Source organism: Acartia tonsa, chromosome 3 (genome assembly GCF_053477335.1).
Source record: "Acartia tonsa isolate MP-2025a chromosome 3, ASM5347733v1, whole genome shotgun sequence".
Classification (NCBI taxonomy): Eukaryota; Metazoa; Arthropoda; class Copepoda; order Calanoida; family Acartiidae; genus Acartia; species Acartia tonsa.
Genome location: NC_137262.1, coordinates 52,088,791 through 52,111,531, shown reverse-complemented (window position 1 = coordinate 52,111,531; position 22,741 = coordinate 52,088,791). Strand labels below are relative to the sequence as shown.

The following is a 22,741-nucleotide window of genomic DNA, read 5'->3' as shown; positions in this document are numbered from 1 at the left end:
AAAAATAAGCTCAGATTTAAAATGTTAGTGTTTGGGGGGTCTTTTGCTCCAATAGCCTCTAGAGGGAAAGTTCCAAAATGAAATCTATAATGATTACTTAGTACGGTTATGTTAAAAGGTTTACTACAAAAAAAATCATCTCAATATCTTTAAAAATAAGCTCAGAACCTAAATTTCAGTGTTTTGGGGTCTTTTGCTCCACTAGCCCCTAGAAGGAATGTTCTAAAATGAAATCTGTAATGATTACTTAGTTTGGTTATGTTAAAAAAGTTTTCTGAAAAAAAAATCATCTCAATATCTTTAAAAATAAGCTTAGAACTAAAATTTCTACTGTTTGGGAGTCTTTTGCTCCACTAGCCCCTAGAGGGAAAGTCTGAAAATGAAATCTGTAATGTTTACTTAGTTTGGTTATGTTAAAATAGTTTTCTGGAAAAAAAATCATCTCAATATCTCTAAAAATAAGCTCAGAACCTAAATTTTTAGTGTTTGGGGGGTTCTTTTGCCACACTAGCCCCTAGAGGGAAAGTCACAAAATTAAATTTTTAAAGTTTTATGGGTAGATCCAGTCATGTAAGAGAGCTTACAAAAAGAATTAGGTTGATAACTAGAAAAACAAGCCAGGGCAAAATTTGCTATTGAATTTCATTTCCTATAAGTGTACTAACTTCCCCCTCCCCCCTTATTTCTTTTGTTTTGCCAGCCGCTAAATATTAAAACAGCTGTAGAGCGGCCAATTCTAAAGCTATGATAACCAAATTTTAGGACGAACTCTTAGTTTACATAACAAAAAAATATTTTTCTGACCAAACCGAAAAACGGCAAATAACGGAAACCGCCATTTTCGGCGTTTACGGCGGTTGCCGACGCCAATTAAGTTTTTTATATGTTTATGATTACTGTAATAGACTACATACAAAATTGGCTGGTCTAGAGCTGTTTTGCTCCACTTGTAATGGACAAATATTGATTGTGACTCTTTAGGAGACCCTTGGCACAGTTGAGAGCTTGACACTGAAACCATGGAGTAATGATTTGAAGATAAGGCATGTGGTTTTAACCAACTTGTGTGTGTAGGCACACTGCCTTCGAGATTACTAAGATGAATAAAAGGGGCGAAGATTCAAGATAAGGGGCGAAGCTAGTTGAGAGACTGATGTACGTTGAGACCATGGAGAAAAGATATGAAGATAAGGCATATGGTTTTTTACCAACTTGTGTGTGTAGGCACACTGTCTTCGAGGAAGGATTAAGAGGAGAACTTGTGAAAGTGTAAGACAGAAAAATCCCAATATACAGCCTACAGAATGCCTTCAATCTACTCCACATAGCCACCCAAAATAGTTCAAATATACATTTTTATTTGTTAAATCTACAACTTCTCTTTACTAGTTCCTCTTTGAAGGATTGTCTACATTTTATTCCTTAAACCTTTACTTCTCTTTACTAGTTCATCTATGAAAAATTGTCCTGAAATTAAGCCGTAAAATAACAGTTTGGCAAATGAACTTTTTATGTAATTGTAAATAGGATATATTGTAAAAAATGCACTTAAACTCAAAAGTAAAAAGCAAAGCAAATTAAATTCTTTTTATATTTTTCAGAAAGTAAAGTAAATGAATCAATAAGTAATATTTAATTATAAGGGTGGCCATAATAGGTAAATCATTTTATATTATTAATTTTGTAATCACCTTGAGGTAAATTTAGTTTTCGAAATTAGTATCAAATGCTATACTAAAGTCAAACTACATTGTATCGAAATGAACATTAAATGCTATACTAAACTCAAACTACAGTTTATCCAAACGAGTATCAAATGCTACACTAAAGTCAAACCTACATTTTATCGAACGAGTATCAAATGCTATTATAAAGTCAAACCTACATTAAAATAAGAACTCATCTGAATTAAATCAAAGGTTATTCTAAAGTCTAACCTACATTAAAGTGAAATCATTGGAATATTGAGCTTAAATTTACTTAACCTTAAATTATAAACCCAGCCACTAGATGTAGCTTTAAATAATGCTATTTCTTTTTAGGTGGTTGTTCAAATCAGTAGCTGAGATCCTGTATGGACTAAAAAGACCCCTAAAGCCGGAAAGACCCCTAAAACCAGTAAGACCCCAGCTGACATTCAAGCCTAGTAGCGGAAAACAAGCTCTGTTTAAGCGGACAACAAGCTGAAGTGTGCCCTGCCTGTAAAGGGGCAGCTTAACACACTATAAAAAAGGTATAGAATATTATACTCTTTTCTATTACCAAGGCCTTTATTTGTTTCAAAGATTTAATTAAATATTCAACAATGATATTTGGAATCTACTTACAATAAAGAAGTTTAACTTGAATGACTCTTACAATTGTTTTCTTTGTAGGAGATACAACAAGATCAGCTAAATTAAAACCTATTGAGACCAACAACAAAATTACTCAAAAGATCATTAACAAGGAACCTTCACCAACCCAAACAACGCCACTTGGGGATATTGATCTGTACTATTCAAACCTGGAATCAAATCTAAATCTGATGGAGCCATGTAAGTAAATTTTGCTCATATTCCTAAATAGACAATTACAACAGACATTAGTGAATTCTTTGTTGATTACAATAAAGTGTAGCATCTCAAAACATATAGTTAATTTTAACCCTGCCTTTACTATTGTATTTTAGCTTTTATTTCTTTTATTTCCTTTTTTATTATTTTATTTTCTTTTATAATTGCAACTTGGTCACCCTCTAGTAAATTGTACATAACCTACAACTAATATTATCTTTTTTATTGTAGGTTATTTGTAACCGGATTACCGTGTGTATAAAACTGCTCTCATATTTCCAGACTACAAACATAAAGAAGCTGATAAAATAAAATGATCAGCCCACAGTAAAGGATAAAATTAACCAGACCTAGTGTACGGACCCCACAAAAGCCAAGGTGAGCCGTCCGCTACACCACTAGCCCCTAGAGGGAAAGTCCCAGGATGAAATCTGTAAGTGTACAAACTCCCACCTTAAATTTTTTTATGGAATATGGATATGATTATACATGAATTATAATAAAATTAACAAAATTTACCTATTATTGCCCTTTGGCGCATATCTTATTACAGACTTCCTCATTTGGCAACATCCATATAAGAAAACCTCTGAAATGTAGGACAAACGAACATAAACACTTGTAGCGTATCAGAACTTAATGAGAAGAATACTAAACACAGGTCTAAAAAAAATTGAAGTAAAGTAAATTTGTTGCAATCTTCTTTAATACAGGAGAACTTTTAAGGACATTTTCAACTTATTTATAGAGATGATTTGCTTATAACAATGTACCTTGTTGTAATAGGAATCAGAATCCCAAAAATTAGCTGAATAAATAAAAAATCATCATGTTTTAGATGTACTTTCTAGTAACAATTGGAGATGCGATCCCCAATTTTCAAAATTCTTTGAACGTACGAATAAGACTTTTACACCTATGTTTAATATAAATTTTACACCATATAAAAGTAGAATCTGAATATTTGATTGACGTGCCACGGAAATTATCAAGCGCAACTCAGGCACGAGATACAATTACTCTAGCTAGCCCCGAGGCACCTTTTATATGCTTTTAAGTCTTTATTAGCCTATCCTTACCAATATAATACCATATATGGGTAATGCTAGCCTAATCATGGTAAATTGTATGTGATTTATTATTGTTATATGCTTATTAAAACATTATGTTTATTGTTAAAGTAACCATGTAACCATTTAGTTCAAGTATGTATGCCTACAACCATAGTTTGATTTACGTCATAAGTTTAATATACAGACACTTAATTAAACAGACAAGTGCTTAGATCCTTATTAATAGTTGATGTTATAGCTTGCACTTCTTAAAATATCTCAGTTATTTATTGACTCTCTAACCATCAAGTTCTTCTGGCTTTAAAGGTAATGACTTAGTTGTTTGGCATGCATTGTAGTTTAAATTTAGGACCCTCAGTACTTAGCATGAATTGAGCTTAGGCCTTATGTTAGAACTCTAACACTTGGCACAATTCAATGCTTAGGACTTGGGGCACTTTTCTGTCCTACACTACTTATGATTATTATCACTTAGTCTGTAAATATTTTCATACTTAACTTATTCATTTGTAATGTAAATACACTTTATAAAACCATCTTCCTTCTTGAGTGCTTAATATACTTATATAATACCGATAGAATACCATAACCAACCATTTATTCTTAGTTTAAAGCAATATAATACCTCGCGTGGGTCTTTGTTGAGCTACCACAGGCTCAACCAAATTCGTATTATACTTGTGGGAATAGAGGGATAAGCATTCTAAAATGACGAACCGACGATGAGAATGTCTATGTGTATTGCAGTAAAAGTAGGAATTTTAGTAGTACTCATAGAATAGCGATCTCCATACCATAATATTGGACAAGCGCCCCATTTGCACTACCACAATTATAAAGTTGCTACAATTCAAAAACCATACCTTATTATTATAGGAATCATTATACAAAGTTTGAAATTAATAGGACAATTCTAACCTGTTTAATTTAACCAGAAGAGCTAACTCTGCCAGAATAATAAACTTACATACAGACAGACAGACTTTAATTATATAAAAGCTTTGCTTTTAAAAAGCTGATATGAATTTACTCACTAACAGAATAATACTGATTAATTTTCCAATATTTTTCTCAACCAGAGTACACTTGAACAGAATATATTTGTTTTATTTTTGAATCTTTAACCATTTGAGGGTGAGGAGAAAGTTGAATGGCAGGAAAATGTTGGCAACTAAACTAATTTTTAAAAGCAAATCTACACTGCAACTCACTTTGTTTTTTCTCCCTGTTAATCTATCACTCTGTTTGAAATCCTATAAGGAAAATACCTAAAAAATATAAAAAATTAAAAATAAATGTAGTAAAAAAGTTACATTAACCCTTTACAGTCGGGCCCCTTGCCGCACCTTAATCGGTCGGTGGGGGGGGGGGGGCGTTCACCTCCCCCCTTATTATCTCAGTTCCTGTCAGAGCTAGAGGGCTAAATTTTGTTGTGCAAGTCCCCTGTTTGATAATAAATTAAAGACCTTTTATAAGTCTAAGTCAATTTTCGCTTCCTTCACCCTTTTATTTAACAACCTTTGTTTTTAGGTCTTTTTTTACTTAAAAATTTCAAACGGCTGTAATTTTCTTATTTTAGAAGCTAGAAGAAAATTTTTTTTCCAAAAAATGTTTATCTTTATGTAAATTTTACATTAGAAATATCAAAATATAAATTTCTGCGGCCACAGCTGTACTTGGCAGCTGCAAGCCGCCGCAGTCGGCGGTCGGCGGGAAAACGGCGGCGGATCTTCATGAAATTTTAATATGTAATGTAGACATGTAAGAAAATCTTAAGTTTAAAATTTGAAGTCTCTAAGTCAAAAATTGCGGCTACAGGAGCCTTTTAAAGATTTCTGGAGACCTGGAGGATCAGGACCTGCAGGATCATACTGGAACCTGAAAGTGACTTGAACACCTGTATTTTATATAAGGATGTACTACTAGAGAATTTTTCAGTATTTTGGCATGATAAAATGCTTTAGTCAAAAAAATATTTTTGCTCTTTACCTGGATGACCCTGCCAGGTTTGCTGGCATCCTGTGCCCTCCAGGATGGAGATATTCAAAAAATTCCAACTCTCAGTTATGTGTCATACCCATACTTTAAAAAGTCAAGCAGTTTGGGCTCTTTATCTTTCACACACAGAAAATGAGATAGAAAAAACAGGATGGAAAAAATGGAAAATGAGATAGAAAAAACAGGATAGAAAAAAAACGCCACCACCCCCCGACCTTTAAGGGTTGACAGACATCTAAATTATAGATAAAATTCGCCAACAATTTCAAGATCCATATTTCAACTCCATTTATCCCTGCAAACATAATTTACATTGATGCGAATACATTCAAACACATGCGACGCATGTGAATTAATTGATACATTATCTAAAGTCGCTTGTAATAAAAGATTTATATATATCTATGTATATAAAATACATTAATATACAGATTTTTATTTTTGTTTAAATTTTAATTATTGGTGGTGTTTAAGGCTATACTCAAAAAACGCCTATCTCAGAAAACGCCTATCTCAAAAAACGCCCATCTCAGAAAACGCCTATCTCAAAAAACGCCCATCTCAAAAAACGCCTATCTCAAAAAACGCCCATCTCAGAAAACGCCTATCTCAAAAAAACGCCTTTTTCATAAAATGCCTACTACATTTTTTAAAATTATCTTTTAGTGAAACATGTAAGTCTAAGAAGGTATTGTGAATATAATGTCACTCTTGTACATTCCTTAGGCACTTTTTATTTTTTTAATCATTTTGAGCAATAACATACTAAAGGTTTGCTTTTTGAAAATTGATCACAATTGAATAACAAAAACTTTTACCTAGTGAATTATTATTATTATTTGACCTAATATCTTGAATTAACAGAATATCAAGTTGAAATGTTGTAAATATGACTAAACCTAGTAAATTTGTTAAGAGATTTTTATAAAGATGTTGTGGAATTTGGGTTGAGTGAATTTCAAAATAGGGTTGTGAAATTTGGGAAGGATGTAAGGAAGGTGTTTACTGCGAGCTCTATTAAAACATACTTCTTATTTATTTTCTTTATTATTTGACCTAATATCTTAAATTAACAGAATATCAGGTTGAAATGTTGTAAATATGACTAAACCTAGTGAATTTGTTAAGAGATATTCATAAAGATGTTGTAGAATTTGAGTTGGGTGAATTTCAAAATAGGGTTGTGAAATTTGGGTAGGGTGTAAGGAAGGTATAAATTGTTTAGAAAACACAAAATTTTGTTCTAGTTTATATTATGCTTAAAAGAAATTTTAGATTCATGTTATATAATAATTAACATACACAAATGATATACAAAATATTTATTGAGTATGATATGCTTTAAAATTATCAGAATTATATAGCTGTTCCTCAAAATAAAAAATTAGTTTAGAATAATTATTATAAATTATAAAGCAATTTAACATTTTTAATGTCTTATTCCTAATTTCCTTTTTTTTTTTTATCAGATTCAAAAATGATTTACTTTTCAATAAGCTTTAATAATTAAACCCTTACCTCTAATGAGTTCTCCCTCCAATAATTTTCTCCCATCCCCCATTTTCCATTTATTCAAACTATCCCTATTCTCTTAATATAGAAGCTTCTCTTTAGTTTACCATTTTATCCATTTTTGTACATAGTTTATTGACTGGTTGGATTGGTATTTTATTATTCTATTGAATACTAGTTATAAATTAGGCTTTATTTTTTAAAAATGTAGTGGGCATTTTATGTAAAAGGCGTTTTTTGAGATAGGCGTTTTCTGAGATGGGCGTTTTTTGAGATAGGCGTTTTCTGAGATGGGCGTTTTTTGAGATAGGCGTTTTCTGAGATAGGCGTTTTTTGAGATGACCCGTGTTTAAACCACTTTTTTGAACAACGCCCCCATAAAACGTTTCCATGTATATATTGAAGAAAAGTACATTAAGCTATTAAGTACATCGATAAAGTATTTTTTTTCTTCATAGTATTTAAATTAATTTTTGAAACAAACTTAGAAAAAAAGCTTTTGAGATTTTAATAATCATTAATTAATTCTTTTAAAAAAAAATTAAATTAAATATCTGAAAATTTGCCGTTAGTTCTTAGTTGGTATAAAACAAAATAATTTAGAGTAGCGGGGCTACTCTATTACTATTAATATTACAGAAATTTTAAATGAGTAGTAAGTAAATATCATAATATTAGCACCAGTTTTGTTAGCTCAGGCATTTGGAACCTTGTTTTCACTTATTATCCACGGAAATATGTCTATAATACGATGTGGTAAATTACTCAGCTAAATTTATTTAGGGTCTACAATATTTTGATATACATGATACAAAATATATTTTTTTTATTTAATGAAAAAAATATATTTCTTTTATTTCATGAAAAAAAACATTTTCTACTTTTCATCCCTTTTGTCCTTGTTAACACAGTATAAACTTTGTACAGCAGAGAAAGAGTGGGCAATGACAATAGTCCCCAAAGTTTTAAATAACGTTTTCTTATTTATTAGCTTAACAATTTTGGGGATTGAGTCAATTTGAATTGGTTGCATCAATAGGTTGAGTGTTCACACTTTTTAACCACAAATTTTAATCTACATAAGGGGTTATTCTAAGTATCATCATCGGGGATGTATATTAATTTATCAGCCATTGTCTTATCCCTTTACATCCATTACACTCACTACTGTATACAACTTCTAATTTAATTTGCTTTTGTGTATTGATAAAACAATATGCTTATGTGATAATATGCGGAAATGACCGCACACTGTTGAATTGGTCTTTTCCCCCCCAACTAATTTGTTTCACTACGCCCCAGGACGGATATAATACCATAAAAAGACCTAGTTTTTACCACTTTTATGGTAAAATTTTACCAGCCTATACGATGTAAAAGGTGGTAAAATTTTACCGTAACCGTGGTAAAAACACTTTTTGTGGTACTCCGAGACGCTTTTTACCATCGATTTTTACCACAATTATCGGTAAAATTTTACCAGATTTCCGGTAAAATATTACCATTTTAGGACGCAAATTTATACCAGATTTTGACCAATTTTTACCACTTTTTTGGTAAAATTTACCGCAAATTTCTGGTAGATTTTACCGAAAAAGTGGTAAAACTGTTCAACACCTGGTAATATTTTTGCCCTAAACTGGTAAAATTTTACCAGAAATAGGGTAAATATGGTAAAAATTTACCAATAATTGTGGTAAAAACGGGTGGTAAAAATCACGAGAAAGTGGTAAAAAACGACCTTAATTATAGAAAAACCTCGCTTGTACACAAAACGCAAAAATAAAAAAAAAATTGTTTTTATTATTATCTTTATTGATTGAAACACTTAAACATATTTTTTTACATAATGATTTACATAGGTACGATAGCGCGATACTATATAGGTATATATTCACAGAAATTTTCTTAATTAGTCTATAATTCTAGACGTGGTTTAAATGACCAAATATTACATAGTTTTACAGATAATATAACTGCATGTTTAATCGGTTTAAGCTGAGAAATTAACACAAATATACATAGGTTTTAATTGCTGAGATCTGGATTCTAATTGTACTTTATACTAGAACATTTTTATATACAAGAAAAATATATTACGAAGTTACTTTCCATTATTAAATTTTCAAAAATTTGCTATATAGGAATAGCGGTTTCAAATATAATATTATATGAATATTCTCATCGTCAGAACAAAACTGTCAAACTGTCATATAGATTAATGTACGTACAAATTAAAGGTGGTTAAACATATTTTTGACTCAAGATATCTTGATATATATCACTTTTTTATCACAAATAGTTTATATATGATCTGACTGGAAGGACTATTATACATCAGCTTACTTTTGTCCTTCTTTTCTTTGTTTTTGCCTCTTGTGAAAGAAGACGCGGCAGTCTGGGCACATATAGGTGCATTCGATGAGTCTCGTGTTCAATGGCAGCTCGCTTCGGGGACTGCGTCCATGGGCGCAGGTCTTGATTTTCCCCGGTGTTGCACTTCTTTTGCGCCTACTCAGTTTTGATGCTGGCGGGATTGTAGGAGGGGGTGGTTCAAACATCTCCTGCTCATCATCTGACACCCGATACACTGAAATTAAAATATTTTTTAAAATTACTTTTTTTTACAAAAAAATACTTCAATTTTACAATAGTTTTTTTTCTAGCCTAACCTAACCTAGTGTATTAATAGAAAGAGTAATATTTCTAGTTTTAACCTAGCCTAGCCTAGCCTAGCCTAGCCTAGCCTAGCCTAGCCTAGCCTATTATAACCTAACCTAACCTAACCTAACCTAACCTAACCTAACCTAACCTAACCTAACCTAACCTAACCTAACCTAGTGTAATAATACAATGTAGTACAGAAATGTTTCACTATATGCTTTGGGCACAGTCGCTAGTATAAATATTGTACTATACCTGGGCTTTTTGGTCCTGGATTCTTTATGTTCTCATAAATTATATCAAAATCCGGTTGGTCTTTCATCCTGAAATTAAACAATCTATACTACAAAGTAAAACGATTTTTGTTTGTATGTAGCGAAGGATCTTGTTAACCGCTGAACCGATCGGGTTCTTCTCATAGGTACCGGCAAGGGAAGGGAGTGGCAAAAGAAACTTTAAGGATATACTTCATATTAGAGGGTTTAGCGTACAGAAAAATCATTTACAACACAGTCGCCAGGATAAAGTAGTAAAAACAATTTTTAAAAAATCTTACTTTGCTGGTGTTTCCATAACAGTGACTTCCTTAACCTCGTTCTCATCCGAATTTTCTGGAGAGCCAGCTGCAGCTGTTTTGTTCCTGAATTAAACAATATATATATAATAATCTATTTAAATTAAGTAGTTAACTTTTTGGTTCCACATTTACCCCTTCCACCTTACCCAGCTAGAGGCGTACTTGCTAGTACTCGCTTTTAATAAATAAAGGAACACGTTGAATTTGTCTTTACAGAAAAATCATTTACAACACTGTCGCCCGGATAAAGTATGAAAAAATAATATTAAAAGAAATATCTTACTTTGCTTCTCCTTCCATAACAGAGGCTTGTCCGACCTTCTGGTCATCCTTTTGTGCCGCCGGACATTTCTCGGATTGCTCCCTGAATTAAGCAATCATATTATTATTAAATAGTAAACTTTTTATGGTCCACATTTACCACTCCCACCTTACCCCTAGAGGCATACTTGCTATAGTTTTGTAATATATAAAGGTGAATTTGTCTGTACCGAAAAATCATTTACAACACAGTCGCCCGGATAAAGTATGAAAAAAGATTATTAAAAGAAACTAGTGGCTACGCCCCTAGAAACCTCTAGGGGCACTTAAGGTTGGAAGGGGAAAAATCAACATCTTCCCATTTTCAATTTCAGTTTCAGAAGAGTAAAAATATTTTTTGGGGGAGGGGGTGAAGACACCCTGCACAAAAATAGTTTAAAACCTTTCCAGGACCTATAAGAAGCTTCACTTTAAAGGAGAACAATATCGGTTTAGCGGTTATCCTTCGGGACAGACAAAAAACGCTTACTACTTTATATAATAGGATATCTTACTTTGCTTCTCCTTCCATAACAGAGGCTTGTCCGACCTTCTGATCATCATTTTGTGCCGCCGGACATTTCTCGGATTGCTCCCTGAATTAAGCAATCATATTATTATTAAATAGTAAACTTTTTATGGTCCACATTTACCACTCCCACCTTACCCCTAGAGGCATACTTGCTATAGTTTTGTAATATATAAAGGTGAATTTGTCTGTACCGAAAAATCATTTACAACACAGTCGCCCGGATAAAGTATGAAAAAAGATTATTAAAAGAAACTAGTGGCTACGCCCCTAGAAACCTCTAGGGGCACTTAAGGTTGGAAGGGGAAAAATCTACATCTTCCCATTTTCAATTTCAGTTTCAGAAGAGTAAAAATATTTTTTGGGGGAGGGGGTGAAGACACCCTGCACAAAAATAGTTTAAAACCTTTCCAGGACCTATAAGAAGCTTCACTTTAAAGGAGAACAATATCGGTTTAGCGGTTATCCTTCGGGACAGACAAAAAACGCTTACTACTTTATATAATAGGATATCTTACTTTGCTTCTCCTTCCATAACAGAGGCTTGTCCGACCTTCTGATCATCATTTTGTGCCGCCGGACATTTCTCGGATTGCTCCCTGAATTAAGCAATCATATTATTATTAAATAGTAAACTTTTTATGGTCCACATTTACCACTCCCACCTTACCCCTAGAGGCTTACTTGCTAGTTTTGTAATATATAAAGGTGAATTTGTCTGTACCGAAAAATCATTTACAACACAGTCGCCCGGATAAAGTATGAAAAAAGATTATTAAAAGAAACTAGTGGCTACGCCCCTAGAAACCTCTAGGGGCACTTAAGGTTGGAAGGGGAAAAATCTACATCTTCCCATTTTCAATTTCAGTTTCAGAAGAGTAAAAATATTTTTTGGGGGAGGGGGTGAAGACACCCTGCACAAAAATAGTTTAAAACCTTTCTAGGACCTATAAGAAGCTTCACTTTAAAGGAGAACAATATCGGTTTAGCGGTTATCCTTCGGGACAGACAAAAAACGCTTACTACTTTATATAACAGGATATCTTACTTTGCTTCTCCTTCCATAACAGAGGCTTGTCCGACCTTCTGATCATCATTTTGTGCCGCCGGACATTTCTCGGATTGCTCCCTGAATTAAGCAATCATATTATTATTAAATAGTAAACTTTTTATGGTCCACATTTACCACTCCCACCTTACCCCTAGAGGCATACTTGCTAGTTTTGTAATATATAAAGGTGAATTTGTCTGTACCGAAAAATCATTTACAACACAGTCGCCCGGATAAAGTATGAAAAAAGATTATTAAAAGAAACTAGTGGCTACGCCCCTAGAAACCTCTAGGGGCACTTAAGGTTGGAAGGGGAAAAATCAACATCTTCCCATTTTCAATTTCAGTTTCAGAAGAGTAAAAATATTTTTTGGGGGAGGGGGTGAAGACACCCTGCACAAAAATAGTTTAAAACCTTTCCAGGACCTATAAGAAGCTTCACTTTAAAGGAGAACAATATCGGTTTAGCGGTTATCCTTCGGGACAAACAAAAAACGCTTACTACTTTATATAATAGGATATCTTACTTTGCTTCTCCTTCCATAACAGAGGCTTGTCCGACCTTCTGGTCATCCTTTTGTGCCGCCGGACATCTCTTGGATTGCTCCCTGAATTAAGCAATCATATTATAATTAAATAGTAAACTTTTTTTTTGGTCCACATTTACCCCTCCCACCTTACCCCTAGAGGCATACTTGCTAGTTTTGTAATATATAAAGGTGAATTTGTCTGTACCGAAAAATCATTTACAACACAGTCGCCCGGATTAAATACCAAAAAAAGAAGTGAAAAAAATTTCTTACTTTGTTTGTGTTTCCAAACAAGCGATCTCCTCTTCCAAAGAAGCAATTTTTTGCTTTGCTGCCCTAAGGTCTTGTTTTATTTTCTGCATTGTCTCCCATCCATCGTCGTCCCTGAAAAATAAAAAAAAATAATACTAAAGTAACAGGATGTCCGTGTTTATGTACCGAAGGATCTCGATAACCACTGAACAGATCGGGTTCTTCTCATAGGTACCGGCAAGGGAAGGGAGTGGCAAAAGAAACTTTAAGAGATATACTTCATATTAGAGGGTTTAGCGTAGCTGCTAATTTGAAATATCAGGGGTGTATATCCTATATGGGATCCCCTGTTCAGGTGGTGGGGGGAAAATAACTAAAATATGTGTGGTAGGACCAAAAATTTTAGTTCTTTCAATATTTCTCCATTTCCGTCCCTACTTGGTGAGATAAAAATAGGTGGGAAAAAAATACAAAATTTTGTACCACGGGAACAAAATAAATCTTGTGCGTAATGTACACCCCTGAATGAAACTATAATTATTCGCCATAACAATAATGTTTATCCTACTCTTTTCAATCCGGCTACTACCACCTTCCGAACAGAAATAGAATGGTAACAAAAATAAATAAACTTACGTAGTGCAATCCAAAGTTAGGTTCAAATCTTCTGTATCAGACGATTTAGGAGGGGTATCAGGCAGGTCAGCCAGCTTAGCAGGCAGCTCAGGCTCAGACACACTCATTTCGTTCTTCTGTTTTTCGCTATCACTGAAATATATAAATATATATTATATATCCCAGGTAATCGGACCTTTGCCCAAAGAAGTAATTACCAAAAAATATGTAATATGTATTTATGTAATTATGTTGTGATGGATTGTCGAATCCGATTCGATGAATGGTTACCAAAATATAGCTAGGGACGGACGGACGGACAGACAGACAGACAGACATCATTCTACTTCGTTTTATACATATTAAAATATTACTCACCCACTTGTGGTTTCCGGCTTCTGTTCTTCGTGCTGTTCGTCTCTCTCTAAGTCGGCTGCTGCTGTGGCTGTCATGTCGGACATTCTATATTAAATTTGAAAAGAAACAAATTATCACTGGTAATTAAATTTTCATTAATAAATGTCCAAAAAACTGACGTAGGGAATTTTAATATAATAGGGTGGCCAGCAAGATCACATATTGGTATATCTTATATTGTAAACAAGTATATAGACAAATTTCATTTACAAAAAGTTTATACAAATTTGAAACGTTCTCTTTTTTAATTACAGCACATAAACATTACGCATTTTACCATGGAAATCTACCACCGTATTAATTAAAACATTCCCTACGATAACTGTCATATATATAATATTTTTATACAAAATTAAACAAATATATAAAATTAACAAAAGCTAGTTCTGAATACTTTTTTTCCTTAGTTTAGGGGGTAAACTACAACTGCTATATACTGAATTACAAAAAATGCGACAGATTATACAACAAAAAATTTTCAGTTTAAGCTCTTAACTTTAAGCTCATTAAACTTAATTGGTGGAAAGGGGTAGTTTCACAAAATGCATTTGAACTTAATTTTGTGAATTGCATATTTTTCTTTGTTAAGATGGTAAAAGTACGTGGTAGAAAATTTAACTTTCTTCAAATTTATGCCATATAAATAGAGTTTAAACACATTTAAACAGGTTCAAATATACGGTTCACTAAATTAACTTCAAATGCATTTTGGGAAAAGACTCCTTTCTAGATATTATAAAAAAAAATTGAAGATGAAACTTATGAAATCAAAAAAAATTACATATAAATATATATATACGTAAAGTCCTGGAATTATTGGGATTGACTGCGACCTATAATCAGGTCTTCGTCTTGTTCTTCGTCTTGTTCTTCGTCTTGTTCTTCGTCTTGTTCTTCGTCTTGTTCTTCGTTTTCAGACGAAAGTTCCGACGGATAATACTTGTCTCCATTCTGCCAGGGATGTATATTCTACATGGTTCGGATGTGTAATATTTTTTCCAAGTCTGCTCAGGGATGTATATTATATTTCATTAAATATAAATAGATGGAGGTAAGAAAAAAAGGTAATAATTAAGAAAACTGAAAACATTTGTAAATTTTAAAAATTTTTAGCCGTGGACAAACAATATTTCTTGTGCAGAATATACACCCCTTTCCTGAATCAGCTGTAATGTAGCTGCCAAAGATACTGTAATTGCTTATGTTTTGAGAACATTGTTGAGAACTTGCTCTCTGTGGTGGTCTGGAGCTTGATCTTTTCTTCTTCTCTAACTCATCATCTTCAGGCCTGTGTCCCTGTTCCCACAATCTTTGCTTCTTCATGTTGGCCTTTACTCGTTTGTTGGCATCTCTTCTTGTCCGAGTCTCACCACGCTGGCCGAAATCGGGCAAATGTGTATTTGTTCTGTTCAACATTTGCTGCATCCTAATTTGGTTAGGTTGCTCACTGAGTTGACTATTACTACAACCTGGCTCTGCACTGAGTTGACTATAACTACAACCTGGTTCTGGGTTTACGTCTGTATCAGGATTTGATGTGCCTCCGCAACTTTCAGCATATTCCCGGCTTTCATTTTGTGCTCTGCTCGTGCTTGCTCTGCTCTGGTTTCTGTACAACACCGCTTCAATTTGATTCGTTGATGGAAATTTTGTTTGTTTTCTGGGACGTTTAGGAACTTCTTTGGTAGGCTTTGGCTTTTGGGCCACTTTTGCTTTTGGCCTGCGTTCATCTTCTTCTTCTTCACTACTACTACTACTGCCAGTTCCAGTGTCTGGGTCTGATTGATGACCTTGATCTGTATCATCACTTTCTGGTGCTTCTTCTTTGATGTCAGAAATTAAATCACCTTCTTCTTCATCTTTTTTCCACTTTGCTTTTTCTCCTACAAAGAAATAAAAAATGTTAAAGCAAATGTACATAATTGTAGCTTCAATATTATTTCCATACCTATATGAACATTAGTTACTATTAATCAGATTCAAATGAAAACAAGCAATATTTTTTACCCTATATTTATATGCCAATCAAAGATAAAAGGGGGAATTTTGCATTGGCAGTTGCTTTATAGGGGTACAATATGGAACTGTGAAGAAACGGCGTCGCCACCGCCGAGAACCGCCAATAAAAGCCCCAAAAAAGTGTCACTTTCGCCCACCCCCCCCCCCCCATTTATTCCATTAAGACCTGTAACTTACCGTCAATGTTGATGAGTTCTAAAATTTCCATTTGGTTGTATATAGAAACATTTGAGCCTACTGCAACAACCTCATAATGACCCGTGTGGTTTTCAATTATAATGGCAAGTTTGGGTAATATTATTCCACATGGATGTATCCGAATTTCCTTACTTGCATTGCCGTCATTCTTGCCCTCAATGTCCTCAACCTCCACAATTTCGTCACTCTGGTTTCCGTCATCTTCGTTATCCACCTCGAATGATGGTTCATTGTCCAGCTGTAAACTTTTCTTGGTTTTTGCTTCGGCTTCCAATGCGGTTTGCCTTCGCTCCCGGTTCTTTGGAATGATCGCCACATCATCTAAATAATTATTATAGTCATTATTTCAAATAGTATAAATGTTACCCAACCCCCCCCCCCCCTCCAAGGAAATAGCTTAAAATCACCGCAGGACCAATACACAGAAGAGTAGAATCCGATCTCCAGGATACAATTAATACCATAAAAAACCTAGTTTTTACCACTTTTAGGGTAAAATTTTACCAGCCTATACGATTTAAAAGGTGGTAAAATTTTACCGTAACCTCGATCGATTCAGTGGTTACTGAGATCTTAAGCTTCTGACGGCCGGACAGACATTAAGCTACTTAGTATTATAGATAGCGGCTGCGCCCATACAAATTTTAGCCTAAAACCCTGTCAGGGCCTGTACGAAGTTTCCCTTAAAACAAAATTAATCCACAGGGTTTTTATCTAAGACTACTTCTCAACTAAAATATTAATAAACTTAAATTTAGGTGATACAGTTCCTACGTTTTTCAAACTATAAATAACAATACCTTCGGCATCCTCATCATTCTCATCACTGCTGCTTTCCTCCACGACACTTGTTGCCTTTCCAGTCACCTGTCTCTCGTTACTGTTGCCTGTAAATAATTAATTTATACATTAATTTTATACGTTTCCAAACAAAAAGCAAGTACTGAAAACATTTTTTCCACCCCCCCACCCCCCCTACTTGGTTGAAAAAAAAATTTTAAAAGGAAATGTGTTGTAGGAGGGATAGAATAAATAAATCATAGAGTTCTTTAAATATTTTTCAATTTTCCCCCTACTTGGTGAAAAAAAACTAGGGGGGGGGGGGAAGAAAAATTTAAAAAAAATTAGTAGCAGAGGAAAAAAAATCTTGTGCAGTATATACACAATACGAGGAAAGATAAAACTTATAAATAATAATTAATGTTCAACAAATATGTACCTGTGATTGAATTATTTCGTCCATAAAATTCTTTCTGTCTTTGCAGTGGTGGAAAGTTTGGTGGTTGTTCATCATCTTGCATTGGGACTGTATCATCAAGATTTCCCACTTTTTGGCCCTCATCGTCTGTTTCAGAAATAATTATCTTCTTCGACTTTTTCGAGCCCTTTCTATGCTTCTTCCTTTTGGAGCTTGTGATGTTTTCAAATACATTTACTTTGGGTTTATTATTGGACTGGCTGTTGACAATTGGATCTTCATATAACCTACGTGGCTTTACTGGTTGCTTTACTGGTTCTGGAGTTACTGCTGGATTCTCCGCGGGTGGTATGCGTAAGTCATTCCCAATCTGATCATCATTTGAATTCATTTCAACGTCGTCGCCTCCGTCATCAATTACAAGCTCCTCACCATTGTTGCTTTCTTCATCAGCAATGTTTTCCATACCATTTTCTTCAACAGCATTGCCTTCAGCATCATTGTCTTCAACAGCATTGCCTCCACCATCATTGTCTTCACCATCAGTGGATTCATCAGCAGTGGAATCATCAGCAGTGGAATCATCAGCAGTGCAATCATCAGCAGTGGATTCATCAGCAGCATTCATCTTTCTATTTCTTGAAATTACAGTTGCTATCTCACTGGCATTGTGAATCTTTGTCTGTTCTTCACTCATTTCTGGTTTCAAATTGGTTGTGGCGTACGAATAATACATTACAGCTCTTTGTATAACCTTCTTATTACTATGGACTGTCTTGAAAAATTGCTTGGGGTTCTTTGCCATGTCTGCATAATTTTTGATCTGAAATGAAGTACTCGACCTGTCATTGTTTCTTTTCAAGTAAATCGGGTTCTTTCCTTGAACTTCGTGGGGTAAGCAACCCATTGAGTGGGCACCTAACATGTAGTAAAATTTCTTGTCTTCGGCTGTAACACCTGGTGTTGAAGTTGTGATTGTCTTCGGTTTAATACGCCGCTTAATTCTTTGTATCTCTGCAGGGGCCAGATAAAATTCACACATCTGTAAGGCTGATCGTTTCTGTGCCTTTTCCTTCTTGTCTTTCTTGTCTTTCTTGTCTTTCTTGCCTTTCTTATTGCTTGTCTCCTTCCTTGGCTTGATTTCAAAAACCTGTTCATACTTGTACTTTGGGGTTGACAATGCGCGTTCTTGTTTTCGCGTTACCAGCCCTCGAAATAGCCTCCAGCAGACAGGATCCTCATTAGCAATCATATAATCTTCGGCCCTCTTCTTATTTTCACAAAAACCAGTCGCGTCCTCTTTAAAAGTGTGTTCGAAATTGCGCAAGAACCTAGATAAAAAAAGGGTTTATATCAAAACAGTCTCAATATATAACATATAACATATATCAAGAAAAGATGAACTAAAAGTCTTGCCACATAAAAAAATACATGGTACAAAATTGAAATTCTTTGAAACATATGCCATAGAAATGTAGTTTAACAATTTAACAAGAATACAATATGCAGTTAACATTTCGTGAAACTACTTTTTTAACTAAAGAACATTGAAATGCATTTTGTGAAACTACCACTTTCACATTTAATAGACGCGGAATAGATGCGATAAATAATTGAATTACCTACAAGCTTGTATGTGGTTCCTCACTAGAAAAAGGTCGCTTGAAGACACATAGGTTCCTGTTCTCCACAAATTTGGTGGGATAGCTTCATGTAGGTACGTCTCGTTAAGCACTAACTTACAATGATCCAAGAAACGTTCCACTGAAATAATAATGAAATTTTCAATTAACAATTTTCAGGTTTAGCTTCGCACACAGCTGGGTGTATTCTCTGATTATAAGCTGACCGCAATTCGACCGTGGAACATTTCTTGCACCAACATGAAGCTGTTGCCATCAGAAATTCATCCGTTAAAAGTAAGTGTTTAATTATTTGTAATAAAAGATAGTTGGAATAATCCTACACGCAACTACGGCAACACCTCGGCCCCAAAAGGTAGTTTCCATGTATACAAGCATAACAAATATGAAGTTAATATACACAGACACACATCGAACTACCTTTATGAAACTGTATACTAAATTATATTAACAATTAAGCTATTATTAAATTTATTAGATAGATATTAAACTGGTTAGACAAAAGTTAATACATAAAAATAATGTACTAGATAGGTAGCTATTTAAAATTAGATTTTACTACTTTATATTATTGAAACAGTACATTCAGGATATTATTAAAATCTAAACAGCATTACATTCATCCTCGTGCATGTTTACTTCGTGAAGAACAGCTGCCAGTTCGGCAGCCTGGGCAGCGGCGGGCAGCAGAGGGGAAGGACGGCAGCGATTAAGATGTGTAGTAATCCATCCATGTTGATATAACCTCTTACAAACCTCCCTCTGGATCTCGACATTGTCAGTTCTGGCTCTAATCTCTAGACTCTCTCTTAGTACTAACATACGACTATTTAATTCATACCATAACTCCAAATTCCCGTTATAAGACATTCTTAGTTTCTCTCAGTCTGGTTATGTATTGATAACTGAATTAAACTTTCTCTAATAAGCAGGCACATACACAAGCTGTATCTACTTTCTCCATGAAATTTTCCCAAAACCGTTAACTTTCCTTTTTGTAAGGCCTTTTTGATTTGTTAATCCTTTAATTGCTTAATTTAAAAATGAATATTCTTTTTCAGGATTTTGGAGTTGAACCAGTTTTGAAGTACGTGGAGCTTTGCAGTTCCATGGAGAACAACTAGAGTTCCATCTCAACATGTAACAGTCACAGATTATACAAAAAATTTCATTATTTATTATAACGACAATGTTGAACCGAGAAAATATGTTAAAATATGTTAGTCAGTTAAAATTAACAAATAATTTACAGAACGATACTAATAAGTTTTATTATGACGATCAATGTTGAACAGAGAATATTCTGTTAGTCAGTTAAAATTAACTTAAATAAAGCGTATTGATTACAATCAGTGTTTATTATGACGACAATGTTGACACCTAACATTCCACAGCTAAAATTCTAAAAAATATTGACTTTAACATATAAAGCGTATTGATTACAATCCGCCCAATCGGTGTTTATTAATTAAGTTCTACTCGAGAGCTCCAAACATTCCACAAGCTAAAATTCTAAAAAATGTTATTTACAGAAACGATACTAGTAAGTTTTGTAGTTTCAGTATTGACCTGGATAATATCTATATGACCTGTTATGTTATAATATGAAATAAATTCTAAATAAAATCATTATCATCATTATATTTTATTTGCGATTTTTATCATTAAGTAGAAGGATGTTTGTTTGGAAAAATCTGGACTTAGCCTAAAAATTTACCTAAAAATATTGACAAGAATTTAATTAACAAGTAAGAATGGAAAAACCTACCTTAAATACTGGAGATCTTGAGGCAAGTATAAACTTGTGCACTTTTAATTTGGAGGTACTAGTTTCTATCAAACAATCAGTAAACTCTGGATCCTCAAAACAATTCTCCAGGTCACCAGAGAGACAGGATACTGCACTTTCAGGTCCAGGTTTTATAACTTCCAGCCAAATAGTCAGAGTACCTCCAGGTAGGAGACTTGCCTGATTGTTCTTCAGTACATTAATCTCCATAAAAGCAGCATTACAATTTACCTCTCCAGGTGACACTGTTATCAATCGACATTTAGGCATCAGTAGTAGACTGTTGTTATCTTGGATGCCAATCTTTTGTAGTTTCAGTATTGACCTGGATAATATCTATATGACCTGTTATGTTATAATATGAAATAAATTCTAAATAAAATCATTATCATCATATTTTATTAATTTCATATTCCATATAACGAAAGCAAATAGTGCTGAGTAAAAGGATGCTTTGTTTGGAAAGTATTAGGTCTGAATATTTCCTCATTATATTTTATTTGCGATTTTTATCATTAAGTAGAAGGATGTTTGTTTGGAAAAATCTGGACTTAGCCAAAAAATTTACCTTGTCAATTTTTACCAAAAAGTTGGTCAAATTTTACCAAGTTTTTTTTTTTGGCAGAGTCCAAAAATCTGGACTTAGCCTAAAAATTTACCTTGTCAATTTTTACCAAAAAGTTGGTCAAATTTTACCAAGTTTTTTTTTTTGGCAAAGTCCAAAAATTTGGACTTAGCCTAAAAATTTACCTTGTCAATTTTTACCAAAAAGTTGGTCAAATTTTACCAAGTTTTTTTTTTTGGCAAAGTCCAAAAATTTGGACTTAGCCTAAAAATTTACCTTGTCAATTTTTACCAAAAAGTTGGTCAAATTTTACCAAGTTTTTTTTTTTGGCAAAGTCCAAAAATTTGGACTTAGCCTAAAAATTTACCTTGTCAATTTTTACCAAAAAGTTGGTCAAATTTTACCAAGTTCATTTTTTTTGGCAAAGTCCAAAAATCTGGACTTAGCCTACAAAAATACCTTGTCAAATTTTACCAACTTTTTGGTAAAAATTGACCAAATTGTGTTTTTTTGTCTAAGTCCGAAAATTCGGACTTAACCTGAAAATAGAGTTGTAAAATTGACCACATTTTTGGTAAAACTTCCAAAAGTGGTAAAATTGAAAAAAAAAAAAAAAATTTAAATTTAGGCTTCATTGTATAAAAGTCATTATTTTAAAGTACTACAACTGATTATGAAGAGCTGTTTTTTATTTAAAACACAAAAAACGGGTTTTTTTGTTTCGTCAAATTTTACAAAAAAAATGGTAAAATTTGACTAATTTTTTGGCTAAAATTTTTGCTGGTAAAATTTACCACGAAACTGGTATATTATACCAGGTTGACCAGCTTTACCACTTTTCTGGTAAAACGATTTTTTTTTCTGGTATTTCGTAGAACCTGGGGCCTCCCACTGTATAAAAGTAGTCAGTAATTAAGAACGATAAATCATGAGATATTTGATCATGCACCTCATGCGTGGACCCACCATATTCCCCACAACCTAAAATATGTGTATATGTTTAATTGAAGACAATTTGACTTTTGTAAAGCATTCAATACATTATAAATTTTTTTTTATATAAAATATATGAAGATACAAGGAAAGGATTGTTGTCAATTTGGGTTGCTAACATGGATATCACTTATTGGTCAGTTCGTTCATCCTGTAGGAGGGGAGGGTACTGGAAAAAGGGGGTGTTTGGTGGGGTCTTTCTTTAGATACAAGAGTATATGGTAATCTAGTGTTAGATCCTATAATATAAAATACATTGAAAA

At 33.6% G+C, this 22,741-nt stretch overlaps 3 protein-coding genes and 1 long non-coding RNA gene across 4 annotated transcripts; 1 reads left to right on the top strand and 3 right to left on the bottom strand.

Annotated features, from left to right (window-relative positions):
* The first annotated feature begins 2,327 nt into the window (after window positions 1-2,327).
* Window positions 2,328-2,938, top strand: LOC145314550 (uncharacterized). The gene is made up of 2 exons (XR_013877803.1): window positions 2,328-2,537; window positions 2,787-2,938. It is a non-coding gene; the product is annotated as an uncharacterized LOC145314550 (long non-coding RNA).
* A 5,817-nt stretch (window positions 2,939-8,755) lies between these two features.
* LOC145314549 (uncharacterized) lies at window positions 8,756-10,737 on the bottom strand. The gene is made up of 3 exons (XM_080154517.1): window positions 10,359-10,737; window positions 10,058-10,125; window positions 8,756-9,728 (listed from the first exon to the last, which is right to left on the bottom strand). The coding sequence occupies exons 1-3, from the start codon at window positions 10,373-10,375 to the stop codon at window positions 9,481-9,483; spliced, it is 333 nt and encodes a 110-aa protein (XP_080010643.1). The 5' UTR covers window positions 10,376-10,737; the 3' UTR covers window positions 8,756-9,480.
* A 2,045-nt stretch (window positions 10,738-12,782) lies between these two features.
* LOC145314936 (uncharacterized) lies at window positions 12,783-15,186 on the bottom strand. Its single transcript, XM_080155012.1, has 4 exons — window positions 14,035-15,186; window positions 13,678-13,809; window positions 13,063-13,173; window positions 12,783-12,867 (listed from the first exon to the last, which is right to left on the bottom strand). Exons 1-4 carry the CDS (start codon window positions 14,115-14,117, stop codon window positions 12,783-12,785), a joined length of 411 nt encoding a protein of 136 aa, XP_080011138.1. The 5' UTR covers window positions 14,118-15,186.
* LOC145314935 (uncharacterized) lies at window positions 14,887-19,269 on the bottom strand. Its single transcript, XM_080155011.1, has 5 exons — window positions 17,510-19,269; window positions 17,091-17,177; window positions 16,270-16,611; window positions 15,222-15,956; window positions 14,887-14,906 (listed from the first exon to the last, which is right to left on the bottom strand). Exons 1-5 carry the CDS (start codon window positions 18,738-18,740, stop codon window positions 14,887-14,889), a joined length of 2,415 nt encoding a protein of 804 aa, XP_080011137.1. The 5' UTR covers window positions 18,741-19,269.
* Between the last annotated feature and the right edge of the window lie 3,472 nt (window positions 19,270-22,741).

Bases quoted from the DNA above. Each gene is read 5' to 3' on its own strand.
- LOC145314549 (XM_080154517.1), bottom strand. The intron at 9,729-10,057 runs GTATAGTACAAT...TTTTAATTTCAG, and splicing joins TCCAGGACCAAAAAGCCCAG to TGTATCGGGTGTCAGATGAT.
- LOC145314936 (XM_080155012.1), bottom strand. From the start codon at position 14,117: ATGTCCGACATGACAGCCACAGCAGCAGCCGACTTAGAGAGAGACGAA. The intron at 13,174-13,677 runs GTAAGTTTATTT...TTTATTTTTCAG, and splicing joins CTAACTTTGGATTGCACTAC to GGACGACGATGGATGGGAGA. The intron at 12,868-13,062 runs GTAAGAAATTTT...TGCTTAATTCAG, and splicing joins TGTTTGGAAACACAAACAAA to GGAGCAATCCAAGAGATGTC.
- LOC145314935 (XM_080155011.1), bottom strand. From the start codon at position 18,740: ATGATTGCTAATGAGGATCCTGTCTGCTGGAGGCTATTTCGAGGGCTG. The intron at 16,612-17,090 runs GTATTGTTATTT...ATAATTATTTAG, and splicing joins GAATGATGAGGATGCCGAAG to ATGATGTGGCGATCATTCCA. The intron at 14,907-15,221 runs GTATATTCTGCA...ACCTGATTATAG, and splicing joins AGCTGATTCAGGAAAGGGGT to GTCGCAGTCAATCCCAATAA.